Source organism: Triticum aestivum, chromosome 6B (genome assembly GCF_018294505.1).
Source record: "Triticum aestivum cultivar Chinese Spring chromosome 6B, IWGSC CS RefSeq v2.1, whole genome shotgun sequence".
Classification (NCBI taxonomy): Eukaryota; Viridiplantae; Streptophyta; class Magnoliopsida; order Poales; family Poaceae; genus Triticum; species Triticum aestivum.
In genome coordinates this window covers 473,843,227-473,856,692 of record NC_057810.1, presented here as the reverse complement: position 1 = coordinate 473,856,692, position 13,466 = coordinate 473,843,227, and the positions used below count along the sequence as shown (strand labels likewise).

The following is a 13,466-nucleotide window of genomic DNA, read 5'->3' as shown; positions in this document are numbered from 1 at the left end:
GTGATCATGCCAAGAACGTCTAACTATGAAGTATCCAAAGAAGATGGAGCTACTACCTGACATCGGTTGAAACAAGTAATTATCTTCCTTAGGAAAAGGCACGCGAGGCAAAATGATAAGCTTGACCGGAGCTTAGAAAACGAAGAACGAGACCGAGCAAGGTCGCACGAGGCACCAACCCCGCGTAAACCACGCAACAACCACAGCCCGGTCTGCCGCCAGTCACGAAGTTTCCAACCGTTGGCGCTTCATACGCCTCAAAAAATACGCACCTACTCATACGTCAAAAAAAAAAAAAAACCGCACCTACCCCGACGCAACACTCATGTTGCTTACTCCATCCTCATCCCACGGTCCCTATTTAAACCTGCTTCCCCATCCATTCCTCTCCAAGAAGAGCAGCAACTTCCAGTTCCAGCTACACTGCTATTCCCACGATCGAGCCCCTGCAGGGTACCAAACTACCAATACATACTCTTCATATCCTTCAGACTAGTGCTTTAGCCAGCTCGTCCATCCGCAAGCGCAATGGAGTGCGAGAATGGCGAGGTTGCTGCCAACGGCAACAGCGTGTGCATGGCAATCCAGCATGCCGACCCGCTTAACTGGGGGAAGGCGGCGGAGGAGCTGACGGGTAGCCACTTGGACGAAGTGAAGAGGATGGTGGCAGACTACCGCAAGCCCGTGGTGACCATCGAGGGCGCAAGCCTGAGCATCGCCAAGGTCGCGGCCGTGGCAGCTGCCGGCGAGGTGGTGGTGGAGCTGGACGAGTCTGCTCGTGCGCGCGTCAAGGCCAGCAGCGACTGGGTCATGAACAGCATGATGAACGGCACCGACAGCTACGGCGTCACCACCGGTTTCGGTGCAACGTCCCACCGGAGGACCAAGGAGGGCGGCGCTCTCCAAAGAGAGCTCATCAGGTTCCTCAACGCTGGTGCGTTCGGCACCGGCTCCGACGCTCATGTTCTGCCGGCTGCGACCACACGTGCAGCCATGCTCGTCCGCATCAACACCCTCCTTCAAGGCTACTCTGGGATCCGGTTCGAGATCCTCGAGGCGGTTGCCAAGTTGCTCAATGCCAATGTCACGCCGTGCCTGCCCCTTCGGGGCACCATCACCGCGTCGGGTGACCTGGTTCCGCTCTCCTACATTGCTGGACTGGTCACCGGCCGCGAGAACTCCGTGGCGATTGGGCCAGATGGCACCAAGGTGAACGCCGCTGAGGCGTTCAAGATAGCAGGCATCCATGGCGGCTTCTTCGAGCTACAACCGAAGGAAGGTCTCGCCATGGTGAATGGCACAGCTGTGGGCTCTGCTCTGGCATCCACCGTGCTCTTTGAGGCAAATATTCTTGCTCTCCTCGCGGAGGTCATTTCTGCCGTGTTCTGCGAGGTCATGAACGGCAAACCGGAATTCACCGATCACCTTACCCACAAGCTGAAGCACCATCCAGGACAAATAGAGGCAGCTGCTATCATGGAGCACATCTTGGAGGGAAGTTCCTACATGAAGCTTGCAAAGAAGCTTGGCGATCTCGACCCACTGATGAAGCCAAAGCAAGACCGGTACGCGCTCCGGACATCCCCGCAGTGGCTTGGACCACAAATCGAAGTTATCCGTGCTGCCACCAAGTCAATTGAGCGTGAGATCAATTCTGTCAACGACAACCCACTCATTGATGTCTCCCGTGGCAAGGCGATACACGGTGGAAACTTCCAGGGGACACCTATTGGCGTGTCCATGGACAATACCCGCCTCGCAATCGCGGCAATTGGCAAGCTCATGTTCGCTCAGTTCTCCGAGCTTGTCAACGACCTTTACAATAATGGTCTACCATCAAACTTATCCGGTGGGCGCAACCCAAGCTTGGACTACGGGTTCAAGGGTGCCGAGATCGCCATGGCCTCTTACTGCTCGGAGCTGCAGTTCTTGGGCAACCCGGTGACCAATCACGTCCAGAGCGCTGAGCAGCACAACCAGGACGTCAACTCCCTTGGTCTCATCTCCTTCAGGAAGACTGCAGAGGCCATTGAAATCCTCAAGCTCATGTCCTCGACTTTCTTGGTTGCCCTCTGCCAGGCTATTGACCTGCGCCACATTGAGGAGAATGTCAAGAGCGCCATCAAAAGTTGTGTGTCGATGGTAGCAAAGAAGACACTAAGCACCAATTCCACCGGCGGCCTTCACGTAGCGCGCTTCTGCGAAAAAGACCTGCTACAGGAGATTGAGCGAGAGGCAGTGTTTGCCTACGCCGACGACCCTTGCAGCCCCAACTATCCATTGATGAAGAAGCTACGTGGTGTGCTTGTGGAGCGCGCCCTCTCCAATGGCATGGCCGAGTTTGATGCGGAGACCTCCGTGTTCGCAAAGGTTGCCTTATTTGAGGAGGAGCTACGCAAGACGCTGCCCCCGGCGGTTGAGGCCGCACGTGCTGCCGTAGAGAGCGGCACAGCTGAAATGCCCAACAGAATCATTGAGTGCCGCTCATACCCCCTCTACCGGTTTGTGCGTGAGGAGCTCGGAACTGTATATCTAACTGGCGAGAAGACACTATCACCCGGCGAGGAGCTTAACAAGGTGCTCGTGGCCATGAACCAAGGCAAGCACATCGATGCACTGCTTGAGTGCCTCAAGGAGTGGAACGGCAAACCCCTGCCCATCTGCTGAACTGAGAACATACAAGCAGAAGATAAGAGGACACGGAGAAGGTGGTTTCTCAGATTTCCGACGACAAGTGAATAGTGATACATTTAGCGAAGCAGAATGTTTTTCTCTTTCATGTTTCTTGTATGCAAAGCTGCAATAAAAATTATTTACCTTGAGGCCTTTTAGGCTTCTAAACTGTAACTTTTGAAGTATCGCGAATTATATTACATAGTACTTTCAACATTCTATATGGTTTAAGAACTTTCAAGTAGGACAATGAAAAGTACTACTCCCTCCATCCCAAAATAAGCGTCTCAACCTTAGTGCAACTTTATACTAAAGTTAGTACAAAATTAAAACACTTATTTTGGGACGGAAGGAGTATAAGCTAAGCCCCTAGGTAATGTTTTTTAGTCGAAACCGTAGAACAATCGTTCTGTGGTATTTACATTATATAAATTAAGTACATGAAGTTACAAATCGATCAACCAATACTAGTTATATGAAACATAATAGCTAAAATGTTTATATTACAGGTACTGAGCTATCCAGGTTCTGATCCTTTCTTTCTTGCTATGCTTTGCTCTGAGCTCCGCTGCCCACAGGCCTTCTTTGAGGTAATACTTCCATGTGTTCATATGAGGTGTTGTTGATCTGAATATTTTTTCATTCCTCAGTGACCATATACTCCAACATCCCATGATAATGATGTCCAAAGCAATTTCATTATAGGTTGATATCGCTCTTTATTTGTCAGGTATAAGAAAATCCCAACGTTTGAGTGCAAATGGGTAATTCCAGAATAGATGTATAAGTGTTTCCTCAGTTTTGTGTGAGCAAAGAACACAATTGCAATCTTCCAGATACATGCTTTTACGTTGTCATAGATTCCTTGTGTTCACCCTATCATGTAATAGCATCCAGAAAATATCTTGTGTCTGAGTCTGCATGAGGTGCTCCATAGTTGCTTAAATATATTGTGAGAATTGTTTGCCCCAATGATTGCTTTGCACATTTTCATGGATGGATATTGTGTGGAGATCCATGAATAAGTCCATCTGTCTTGTGTATCATTTTCCTCTTTGTTGCCAATAAGGTCATTCTAGGAGTTGAATTGCTGATAAGCCTGCAGAGATAATGGTCTATGAAAGTGTTGACTGGTATATGCATGCTCAAGGATCTTTGACAGTGAGATGTCTCTGTTTATAGCAAAGGAGCGCAATTCAGGGTAAGTGAGAAGAAGTGGTTGCCCAGATCAGTTACCTGACCAAAATAAGGTGGTGTCCCCTCTGCCTGCCTTACAAATAGCATGTTGCTTGAATTTGGGTAAAAGTTTAATGACTGATCTCCACCAAAAAGATCCAACCATCTTATCCCCTGGCAATGAGTCATGGTAATGAGTTTCCCAGATGATGCTGACCCATGGAATGTCTTCTTTGTCGAGAAGCTTATGTAGAAACTTCATAAAAAGTGCTTGATTATGAGTTTCAATATCCATAACACCTAGACCCCTATGATCTTTGGGTTTACAAACTTTCTCCCATGAGATTAGGGCAGCTTCTGTATTTATAGTACCAAATTTTCTCTAGAAGCATTGTTTGGGTAAATGTTGATTTGTTTTTACCACTGTTTTGGGGATCAACAGAGAGCACATGAAGAATATAGGCTTGCTGGTGAAGACAGACTTGATCAGGGTGAGCTTGTCTCGTGGAGATAGGAGAGTTGAACAAGTGAGTAATCTTTTTTCAATACTTTTCATCCTGGGGACATAGTATTCAATCCTGGGCTTGGTGAGGCTGAGAGGAAGGCCAAGATAAGTGTGAGGCAAGGACCCAACCTTACACCCAATTAGAGTAGAAAGAGCATTCATCTTTGCTGCAGGAGTATTTATAGATATCATAGTGGATTTGGAATAATTCACTTTGAGTCCAGTGTAAGCAGCAAAATAGAAGCAGCAGATTTTTAATGTGTGCGAGTTGCTGGGCAGGTAGCGTTTAGTATTTCGTAACTGGTCGTTCTTCTTTTCCTCCACTTGTAGTACTTTCAGCATTCTATATGGTTCAGTCAGCATTATGTGTCCAGTCTTGCTCCTATTTAACAAAAGGACAATTAGCATTTCCCCTACACACTCCATGTGATGGACAAGTCTCCATTACTATACATAACATCCCCTCACGATGCCGAAGCAGTCAGTAGTCGCCCTCATCTCATGTATGTTTATACGTATTTTTCTCGTATGGTCTGTTACAGCTAGGGCCTGGTGTCCGTTCGGTCCTGTTCTTCCGACCCTTTCAGCAGACTTCTTCAATTCATAAATAGTAGAGTGGTACTGTATATGTTTTCAATTGATGTTGAAGTTGTCAGCAGTCCATCAGGCTCTGATCTGACGGAGGTACGTCGGGGCTTCCTGCTGCAAGGATTAAAGATATTTTCTTGAAACATGAGAGATTGGTGCAAGAGATATGTATGCAATGATGTGATCTGATCAAACTTAATGTGGGGGACCAGATAGCAATTGTTAACCTGTTTCGTCCAAGCTTAGTCGCCAAGCACGTTGAGTTTACCTGGCGGGGTTTGCTGAGCTGGTCACCATGAGGGTTCGTTGGTACCAACCATAATAAACATAAATAAAATCCCGGCTCTGAATGAAAAATGCACATTGTTCTTCAACAGGGCAAAAATAACAAATTTGTGCACTACATGGATGATGATGCATCTGTACCTGCCCTGAACCGGCTCCCCCCCTTAAAATATTTGTCCATTTCAAAAGGGAGTAACATGGCATGATTCAACTGCGTTTTTGTGATGGTCTTGTGAACAGAAGCAATTAATCATTGTATATCAGAACTTTGTATGCACAAAAGCTTTTCCAAAATGCATGTCACCATATTCTATCACGTGGTTAGGAACTTAGGATCATGGGGAAGAAAAGCAGTAGTACATGCCCTGAGCTCTGAATCGCCTTTGCTTTCCTTGCACGCCCTCTTGTTGTTGGCAGCAGCAGGAATCAAATGCGGCAGCTTGACATTACAGCTTCGTTTTCAGTACTACTAGCTCGTTTTGAGCCCTTTTGCAGCAACCATGCGATGCGAGAGCCTAACTGCCCGATTTGGCTTTGCTCGACATAACCGGAAGCGACTGCCTGAACTGAACTCGTCTTGGGTCTGTACTTGGACAGTTCAGACTCTGATTTGGCTTTGCTCGACATAACCGGAAGGGCGACGGACTGAAGAAGTCGTCTTGGGTCTGTACTTGACAGTTCAGACTCTGAAAACTGCAGAGAGAAAGATCCGTCGCTTCATCCCGTTGTGTTAAGCCCTTTTCAGGCAGGCTTTGCACTGCAGCGCGTCGGCCGGTTCTCTCGAGATCTCTGACCGGCTTCACCTTCACGTGTAAATTGTAGGTAGAGACGAACGGGCCGGGGCGACCGGACCAACTGACCGACCCAGCGACCGTGAGTGCCTCGCTCGGCAGAAGCCCACGTCCACACGCGAGCCGAGCCACCAACCCCACCAAACCCAGACCACCACAGGCCACCCACCACGCACGGCACCAACGACGCAACACATCCCCAAGCCCGGCTCCGTTCCGTCCCGGGCGCCGGGGCGGGCCCCGCGCCGCAGCCTCCAGCGGTTGGACGGCAGCGAGGCGGCCACGCCCACGCGCGGGCGACGACCCGGCCGGCCAAGCCGAAGCCGTGGCCGGCCGTCGTGGCGCGCATCGGCGCATGGTTGGCGCGGCAGGTCCATCCAAGGGCGATCCCAGCCCAGAGAGTCAGCTCTCCAGCAACCAACCCGAGGAAAACAGTGACCCCAACAACCCCCCACCCGCCGCCCCCGCGCTATTTAAGCGCCCCCTCCCCCCTCCGCCATTCTCCAAGAAGAGCTTAGCTTTGGGTTTCGCCTCAAGCTCTTCTTCCATCCATCCATCTATCTATAAACGTACGCAATTAGTACTAGCAGTGGTAGCTCCCCTCACATCTGTCGTGCTTGTACTGCTCCCTGCATTGTTTTTGTTCCATCTGTGTAACCTGCAATGGAGTGCGAGACCGGCCTCGTCGGTTCCCTCAACGGCGAGGGCCTCTGTATGTCGGCCCCCCGCGCCGACCCCCTCAACTGGGTGAAGACCGCCGAGGAGCTCACCGGGAGCCACCTCGACGAGGTGAAGAAGATGGTGGCGCAGTTCCGCGAGCCACTGGTCACCATCGAGGGCGCCTCCCTCGGGATCGCGCAGGTGGCCGCCGTGGCCGCTGGCGCTGGCGTCGCCAGGGTCGCGCTCGACGAGTCCGCCCGCGGCCGCGTCAAGGAGAGCAGCGACTGGGTCATGAACAGCATGATGAACGGCACCGACAGCTACGGCGTCACCACCGGCTTCGGGGCCACCTCCCACCGCCGGACCAAGGAGGGCGGCGCGCTCCAGAGAGAGCTCATCAGGTCAGGATCGGTTGCAGACACAAAAGTTTTTTTTTCTTCTGCTCGTATCATTTTTTTAATGCTTTGAGCCATTAAGACGTGTTAATATGACAGTAAGGAGCAGATTAAACAGTTTAGATTGCACTGGATGCGCGCCCATGTGCCCTGTTTCGTCGTGCACACGGGATTCCGAAGCCAAAAGGATTCTTTTCTTTTGGGGTTTCGGGGAGTTAGTATTAGCTAGGTCGTTGGTGGTACTACTACTACCCATCAACCAACTGAAACTTTTCCAAAATTAGGTACCGCTCGCTGTACGAATTATCCTTTTACTCTAGAATTTGAATAAAATCCAATAGTAGTAGTATGTATAATTTACTTTGTGCAGACCTCAAGTATATTCACTAGTAGTATTTTTAATAAAATATTCACTAGTAGTATACACTGTTTCCCTACTGAAGTAGCAACACGATCACTTGAACCAATGATGACAGCCAATGAGCCAAGTAGCACGAGCAATTCGATGAACCTGCACTGCACCACACCACCAGATCTGTTCAGGATCTAGAGCACTTGACACATCTTAATGGCAGCAGGCAGCACTGCTGTGTTCAGTTGGCCATCTTAATCGCGGGCGATGGGCGTGCCCGCCTAATCACTCCACGAAACAAAGTGGCAGCGACAGCTCGGTAGGCACGGAGAGCCCGCCTACCCCAGGGTTGTAGTGTGGGGCTCTCGCCGCCGTGGTCCACCACACTCGCTTATCTCTTTTCGCGGCAAGAAGAAAGAAGATCGACCATTATTCCCTTCTTCACCGACAGCCAGGGGGCTCGGGTTGGATGTCAATTTTGACTCCACCGGAGCAACGAACGAAAGCTTTTTGTTCGGCGACCGGTTGGTGGTGGGTTAGCTGGGCTGGCTGGCTCGCTGGCTGGAGCCGTGTCTGTCATGCATGCGCACCGCGTAGTTTTATCAATCACACGTAGAAGACGTGGGTGGGAGTGGCTGGTTCGGAGAACGGGGGAACACGCAAGCGAGGTTTGGTGAGGCGTTGTTGTACTTGCAGCTCTGCTCCAGCTCTCGTCGGGTGAGTCATGGTTGAGAAGTTTCTCAAGACTTTTCAGATAAGGCTGCAAACCATGACTCGGTGTCTTTTTTCTTATGCACGATAGTTGAATTTTAATATGTCCAGCTGAACGTGGGAGTGGTCAAGTGGCAAGCATGGGCACAGACTAGTACTACTAAAGTTGTATTTTATTTCCACCGACGGCCACTCTGTATACCTGTCGCTATACGTGCCGAAAAGACGCGCACATCTGACTGACTTGGTGCACCTTGCCATGGGCAACATGGACTGAGCAACAATTTTCAGAAAAGAAAAACATTAAGCAACAGTAACTTATTCTAGACTCGGCACAACACTTTTTTTGGGAAGACTCGGCACAACACTTGACTGCCATGCACTAGCAGTCTAGTGCTATACACGACGGGAACAAGCATAACAAATCATATGACCATTTCTTGATTGTGTCATTTTTGTTACCAGCAGCAGTATAAGATTTGCGCTAGGTGCAGAGTCGGCAATGACACTACAGGAAATTGACCGGTTTGCTTCCCTCTGTTTGACAGGTTCCTTAACGCCGGTGCCTTCGGGACTGGCACGGACGGACACGTTCTGCCCGCCGAGGCGACACGCGCGGCTATGCTCGTCCGCATCAACACCCTTCTGCAGGGTTACTCTGGCATCCGCTTCGAGATCCTCGAAGCCATCACCAAGCTGCTCAATGCCAATGTCACGCCGTGCCTGCCGCTCCGTGGCACGATCACCGCGTCCGGTGACCTTGTGCCGCTGTCCTACATTGCCGGCCTTATCACCGGCCGACAGAACTCTGTTGCGGTGGCCCCTGATGGCAGCAAGGTGACCGCTGCCGAGGCATTCAAGATCGCCGGGATCGAGCACGGGTTCTTTGAGCTGCAGCCCAAGGAAGGCCTTGCCATGGTGAACGGCACGGCTGTGGGCTCTGGTCTTGCATCGACCGTGCTCTTTGAGGCCAATGTTCTTTCCGTCCTTGCCGAGGTCTTGTCTGCCGTGTTCTGCGAGGTGATGAACGGCAAGCCGGAGTTCACTGACCACTTGACCCACAAGCTGAAGCACCACCCTGGACAGATAGAAGCGGCTGCAATCATGGAGCACATCTTGGAGGGAAGCTCATACATGAAGCAGGCAAAGAAGCTTGGCGAGCTCGACCCGTTGATGAAGCCGAAGCAGGACCGGTATGCCCTCCGCACTTCGCCTCAGTGGCTCGGCCCACAAATCGAAGTTATTCGATTTGCCACCAAGTCGATTGAGCGTGAGATCAACTCCGTCAATGACAACCCGCTCATCGACGTCTCCCGTGGCAAGGCCATCCACGGTGGCAACTTCCAAGGCACCCCCATCGGTGTCTCCATGGACAACACCCGCCTCGCCATTGCTGCTATTGGCAAGCTGATGTTCGCGCAGTTCTCGGAGCTCGTGAACGACTTCTACAACAATGGCCTGCCATCCAACCTGTCCGGTGGACGCAACCCGAGCTTGGACTATGGTTTCAAGGGCGCCGAGATCGCCATGGCCTCATACTGCTCTGAGCTGCAGTTTTTGGGCAACCCGGTGACTAACCATGTCCAGAGCGCAGAGCAGCACAACCAGGATGTGAACTCACTTGGTCTGATCTCATCCAGGAAGACTGCCGAGGCCATTGACATCTTGAAGATCATGTCATCCACGTTCCTGGTCGCTCTGTGCCAGGCCATTGACCTCCGCCACATTGAGGAGAACATGAAGACAGCGGTGAGGAACTGCGTGATGCAGGTGGCCAAGAAGACACTGAGCATGAACAACATGGGCGGCCTCCACATCGCCCGCTTCTGCGAGAAGGATCTGCTGACCGCGATCGACCGCGAGGCGGTGTTCGCGTACGCGGACGACCCCTGCAGCCCCAACTACCCGCTGATGCAGAAGCTGCGGGCGGTGCTGGTCGAGCACGCGCTGGCCAACGGCGACGGCGAGCGCGCCCTGGAGACCTCCATCTTCGCCAAGGTGGCGGAGTTCGAGCAGAACATCCGCGCGGCGCTGCCCAAGGAGGTGGAGGCCGCGCGCGCGTCCGTGGAGAACGGCACGCCGCTGGCTCCGAACCGGATCAAGGACTGCCGCTCCTACCCGCTCTACCAGTTCGTGCGCGAGGTGTGCGGCACCGAGTACCTGACCGGCGAGAAGACGCGGTCGCCCGGGGAGGAGCTGAACAAGGTGCTGGTGGCCATGAACGAGCGCAAGCACATCGACCCGCTGCTCGAGTGCCTCAAGGAGTGGAACGGCGCGCCGCTGCCGCTCTGCTGAGCAGTCGACGAGAGAAGGTAACACCAAAGGAAAAGAAAACACGTACACACAAAGTGAATATAGAAGTGTTCAAGACTGTGAAGCGGGAGGTTCCTGGTATATCTACGTTTCATTGTACTTAGTTAAGTTGATGTTACTGTTGTTTTTTCTCGCTTCTCAAACTTGTGTTGTTGTAACTTGTATGATGGGAGCTTAAGTACATTACTTTGTTTCATAATACACCATGTTCTCGCCTTTGTTTCTTGATGATGGACACTGGCAGTTTAGCATTGTGGGTTGAAGAGTGGGTTTCGTTCCTTGATCTTGTCATGTACCGTTCTCGAACTGTCGGTGCCTCTCTGTGCAAGAGACGTGCCCATGTGTTCAGTTGAAATAGCTGCAGCTGCTGGCGGCCCGTGGCCATCCGTTGAACAACTATCCTAGGTTACGTGCGAATTCAGACTTTCAGAAAACGAGTTCAGAGAACAACTTCGCTGTTGGCTCCACCGAATTAGAGTGATTTTTCTTGTTGAATGTTGATCAGTGGCGTCCTACTGTCCACAAGCATTTAGTTAGACCTTTGATTTGAAGGGAAAAGACAACACTCCTACCTGGTAGATGATCTACTTTAAACAGGGAAGATTTCTTTTTTTTTTGAAAGGTTAAACAGGGAAGATTTCACGTTCAGAGAAGATGAGCCATGTGATGTGATGGCTCATCTTCAGGAGCGCAAAAGTTCCGTGGGCGGGCAGAAAAATGATTTGAATTAGTTCAGGCGTCAACATGCCTTGTTCGTTCGCACCAGCATCACCACCCATTTGATGTACAGCTGATGAGCAATCGTTCGCAACGGTTAGGAGTACTATATGACAGCTAATATCTCGATGCAGCCAAGCTGTTGGCCTTGCTTGCAGCACCAAAGATTGCTAAACAGTCAAAGGCAATCACATCACACCCGAAAAACTTTGTTCGTACCGCTGATCCATTTGATCGTCGTTGATAAGAGATGTTTATGTTTTATTTTCGAAAAGGGGGACCCCATTTACCCCAGCCTCTGCATCAGAAAGATACATACGGCTCATATTATTAAAAAGAAAATCCAGCAACAAAGCCTTCAAGTATCGAGGTGCGAACAGAAACAAAAGCTTATAAAAACTAAAACCCAAAGCCACAACCGGCTGGCAAATAAAATAGGAGCACTACATGCCTATCCTATTACATGACCGCCATCCAAACCGGTTGAAAATATCCCGAGCTACCACCTTCCATCGGGTAGACGCAGTAACCAAACGCTCCCTGGCCTCCGTCGGAGTGAGTAGCGACCACATACGGATGAACGTCGTGGCCCTGAAGATAACCTGCAAAAAGTGAATGTTCGTTGATCTGTTAAAAACTAAATCATTTCTGCAGTTCCATACTGCCCAAAATAAAGCACAAACACCAACACGAATGCGTCTCGCAGTATCGGAATCAACCCCATCAAGCTATGTTCCAAATAACATGTTGATAGAGGTGGGCTGATTAATATTAAACGCAATATGAATCGACCGCCAAAGAATCTTAGCCAACGGACAATCAAGAAAGAGGTGTTTGATGTTTTTGTTATGATCGCAAAAACTACACCTAGAAGAACCCACCCAGTTGGGTTTTGCCAGGTTATCTTTAGTCAGAATGACTTGTTTATGCACAAATCACATAAACACTTTGATTCGCAAGGGTACCTTTACTTTCCAAACGTGTATCGAGGAAGGGATGACGCTAGAGTTAATGACATCCAAATACATGGATTTGACTGAGAACACATCGTTCTTAGTAAGTTTTCAATACAGCTGATCTGGATGCTAGGACAGCTGGACTTCCATTAAACGTCTTACAAGATGGAGCCAGGCCTCCCAACGATTTCCAACTAACGTCCTCCGAAAACTAATATTGAGGGGAGTGGATTGTAAAACAGTTGCAACGTAGGCTTCTCTACGTCGCACAATGTTGTACAAAGTAGGATATTGAAGTGCAAGGGGGGTCTCCCCAAGCCACGTATCCTCCCAGAACCTCGTAGTAGCTCCATTCCCGACAACAAATTTTGTCTTGTTGAAAAAGAGTTGTTTAACTCTCATCAAACCCTTCCAAAAAGATGAGTCGGAAGGCCTCACATTCACCTGGGCCAAGGTTTTAGCATAAAGATACTTATTACGCAGAATCTGTGCCCAAGTAGCCTCCGCCTCAGACGAAAGTTTAAATAGCCACTTGCTAAGGAGACATATGTTTTTGACTTCTAGATTTTCAATACCTAGACCCCCTTGGTCCTTCGGCCTACAGATTATATCCCACTTAGCAAGCCTATACTTTCGTTTAAGCTCATCACTCTGCCAAAAGAATCGAGATCGGTTGAAGTCTAACCTTTTCCTGACACCCACCGGAACCTGGAAAAAGGATAGGAGAAACATAGGCATACTGGTAAGGACCGAATTAATCAGAATCAATCGTCACACCATATGACATGAGCTTCCTTTCCAACAGCTCAGTTTCTTTTCAAAACGATCCTCGATGCATTTCCACTCGATGTTAGTCAGTTTACGATGATGAATGGGTATACCTAAGTACGTAAACGGTAATGAGCCCAATTCACAGCCAAACAACTATTTATACGCCTCCTGGTCATCATTAGCTCTTCCAAAGCAAAACAATTCGCTCTTGTGGAAGTTAATTTTGAGCCCGGACAGTTGTTCAAATAAGCATAACAACATCTTTATGTTTCTTGCTTTCGCCAAGTCGTGCTCCATAAAGATGATAGTATCATCAGCATACTGAAGAATGGAAATCCCTCCGTCAACTAGATGTGGAACCAGGCCACCTACCTGCCCTGCATCTTTTGCCCGTCCTATTAAAATAGTCAGCATATCAGCCACTATGTTGAACATGATCGGTGACATTGGGTCTCCTTGCCTTAGCCCCTTGTGTGTCTGGAAATAGTGTCCAATGTCATCATTCATTTTAATCCCCACACTCCCTTTTTGCGTAAAGGAATCAATATGTTTTCTCCAGGCCGGATCAAAACC

The 13,466-nt window shown here is 49.8% G+C and overlaps 2 protein-coding genes across 2 annotated transcripts; both read left to right on the top strand.

The window, feature by feature from the left end:
• Nucleotides 1-405: 405 nt before the first annotated feature.
• On the top strand, nucleotides 406-2,904 carry LOC123137536 (phenylalanine ammonia-lyase). Its single transcript, XM_044557325.1, has one exon. It carries the CDS (start codon nucleotides 529-531, stop codon nucleotides 2,665-2,667), a length of 2,139 nt encoding a protein of 712 aa, XP_044413260.1. The 5' UTR covers nucleotides 406-528; the 3' UTR covers nucleotides 2,668-2,904.
• A 3,614-nt stretch (nucleotides 2,905-6,518) lies between these two features.
• Nucleotides 6,519-10,650, top strand: LOC123137535 (phenylalanine ammonia-lyase). Its single transcript, XM_044557324.1, has 2 exons — nucleotides 6,519-7,079; nucleotides 8,685-10,650. The coding sequence occupies exons 1-2, from the start codon at nucleotides 6,682-6,684 to the stop codon at nucleotides 10,429-10,431; spliced, it is 2,145 nt and encodes a 714-aa protein (XP_044413259.1). The 5' UTR covers nucleotides 6,519-6,681; the 3' UTR covers nucleotides 10,432-10,650.
• The last annotated feature ends 2,816 nt before the right edge of the window (nucleotides 10,651-13,466 follow it).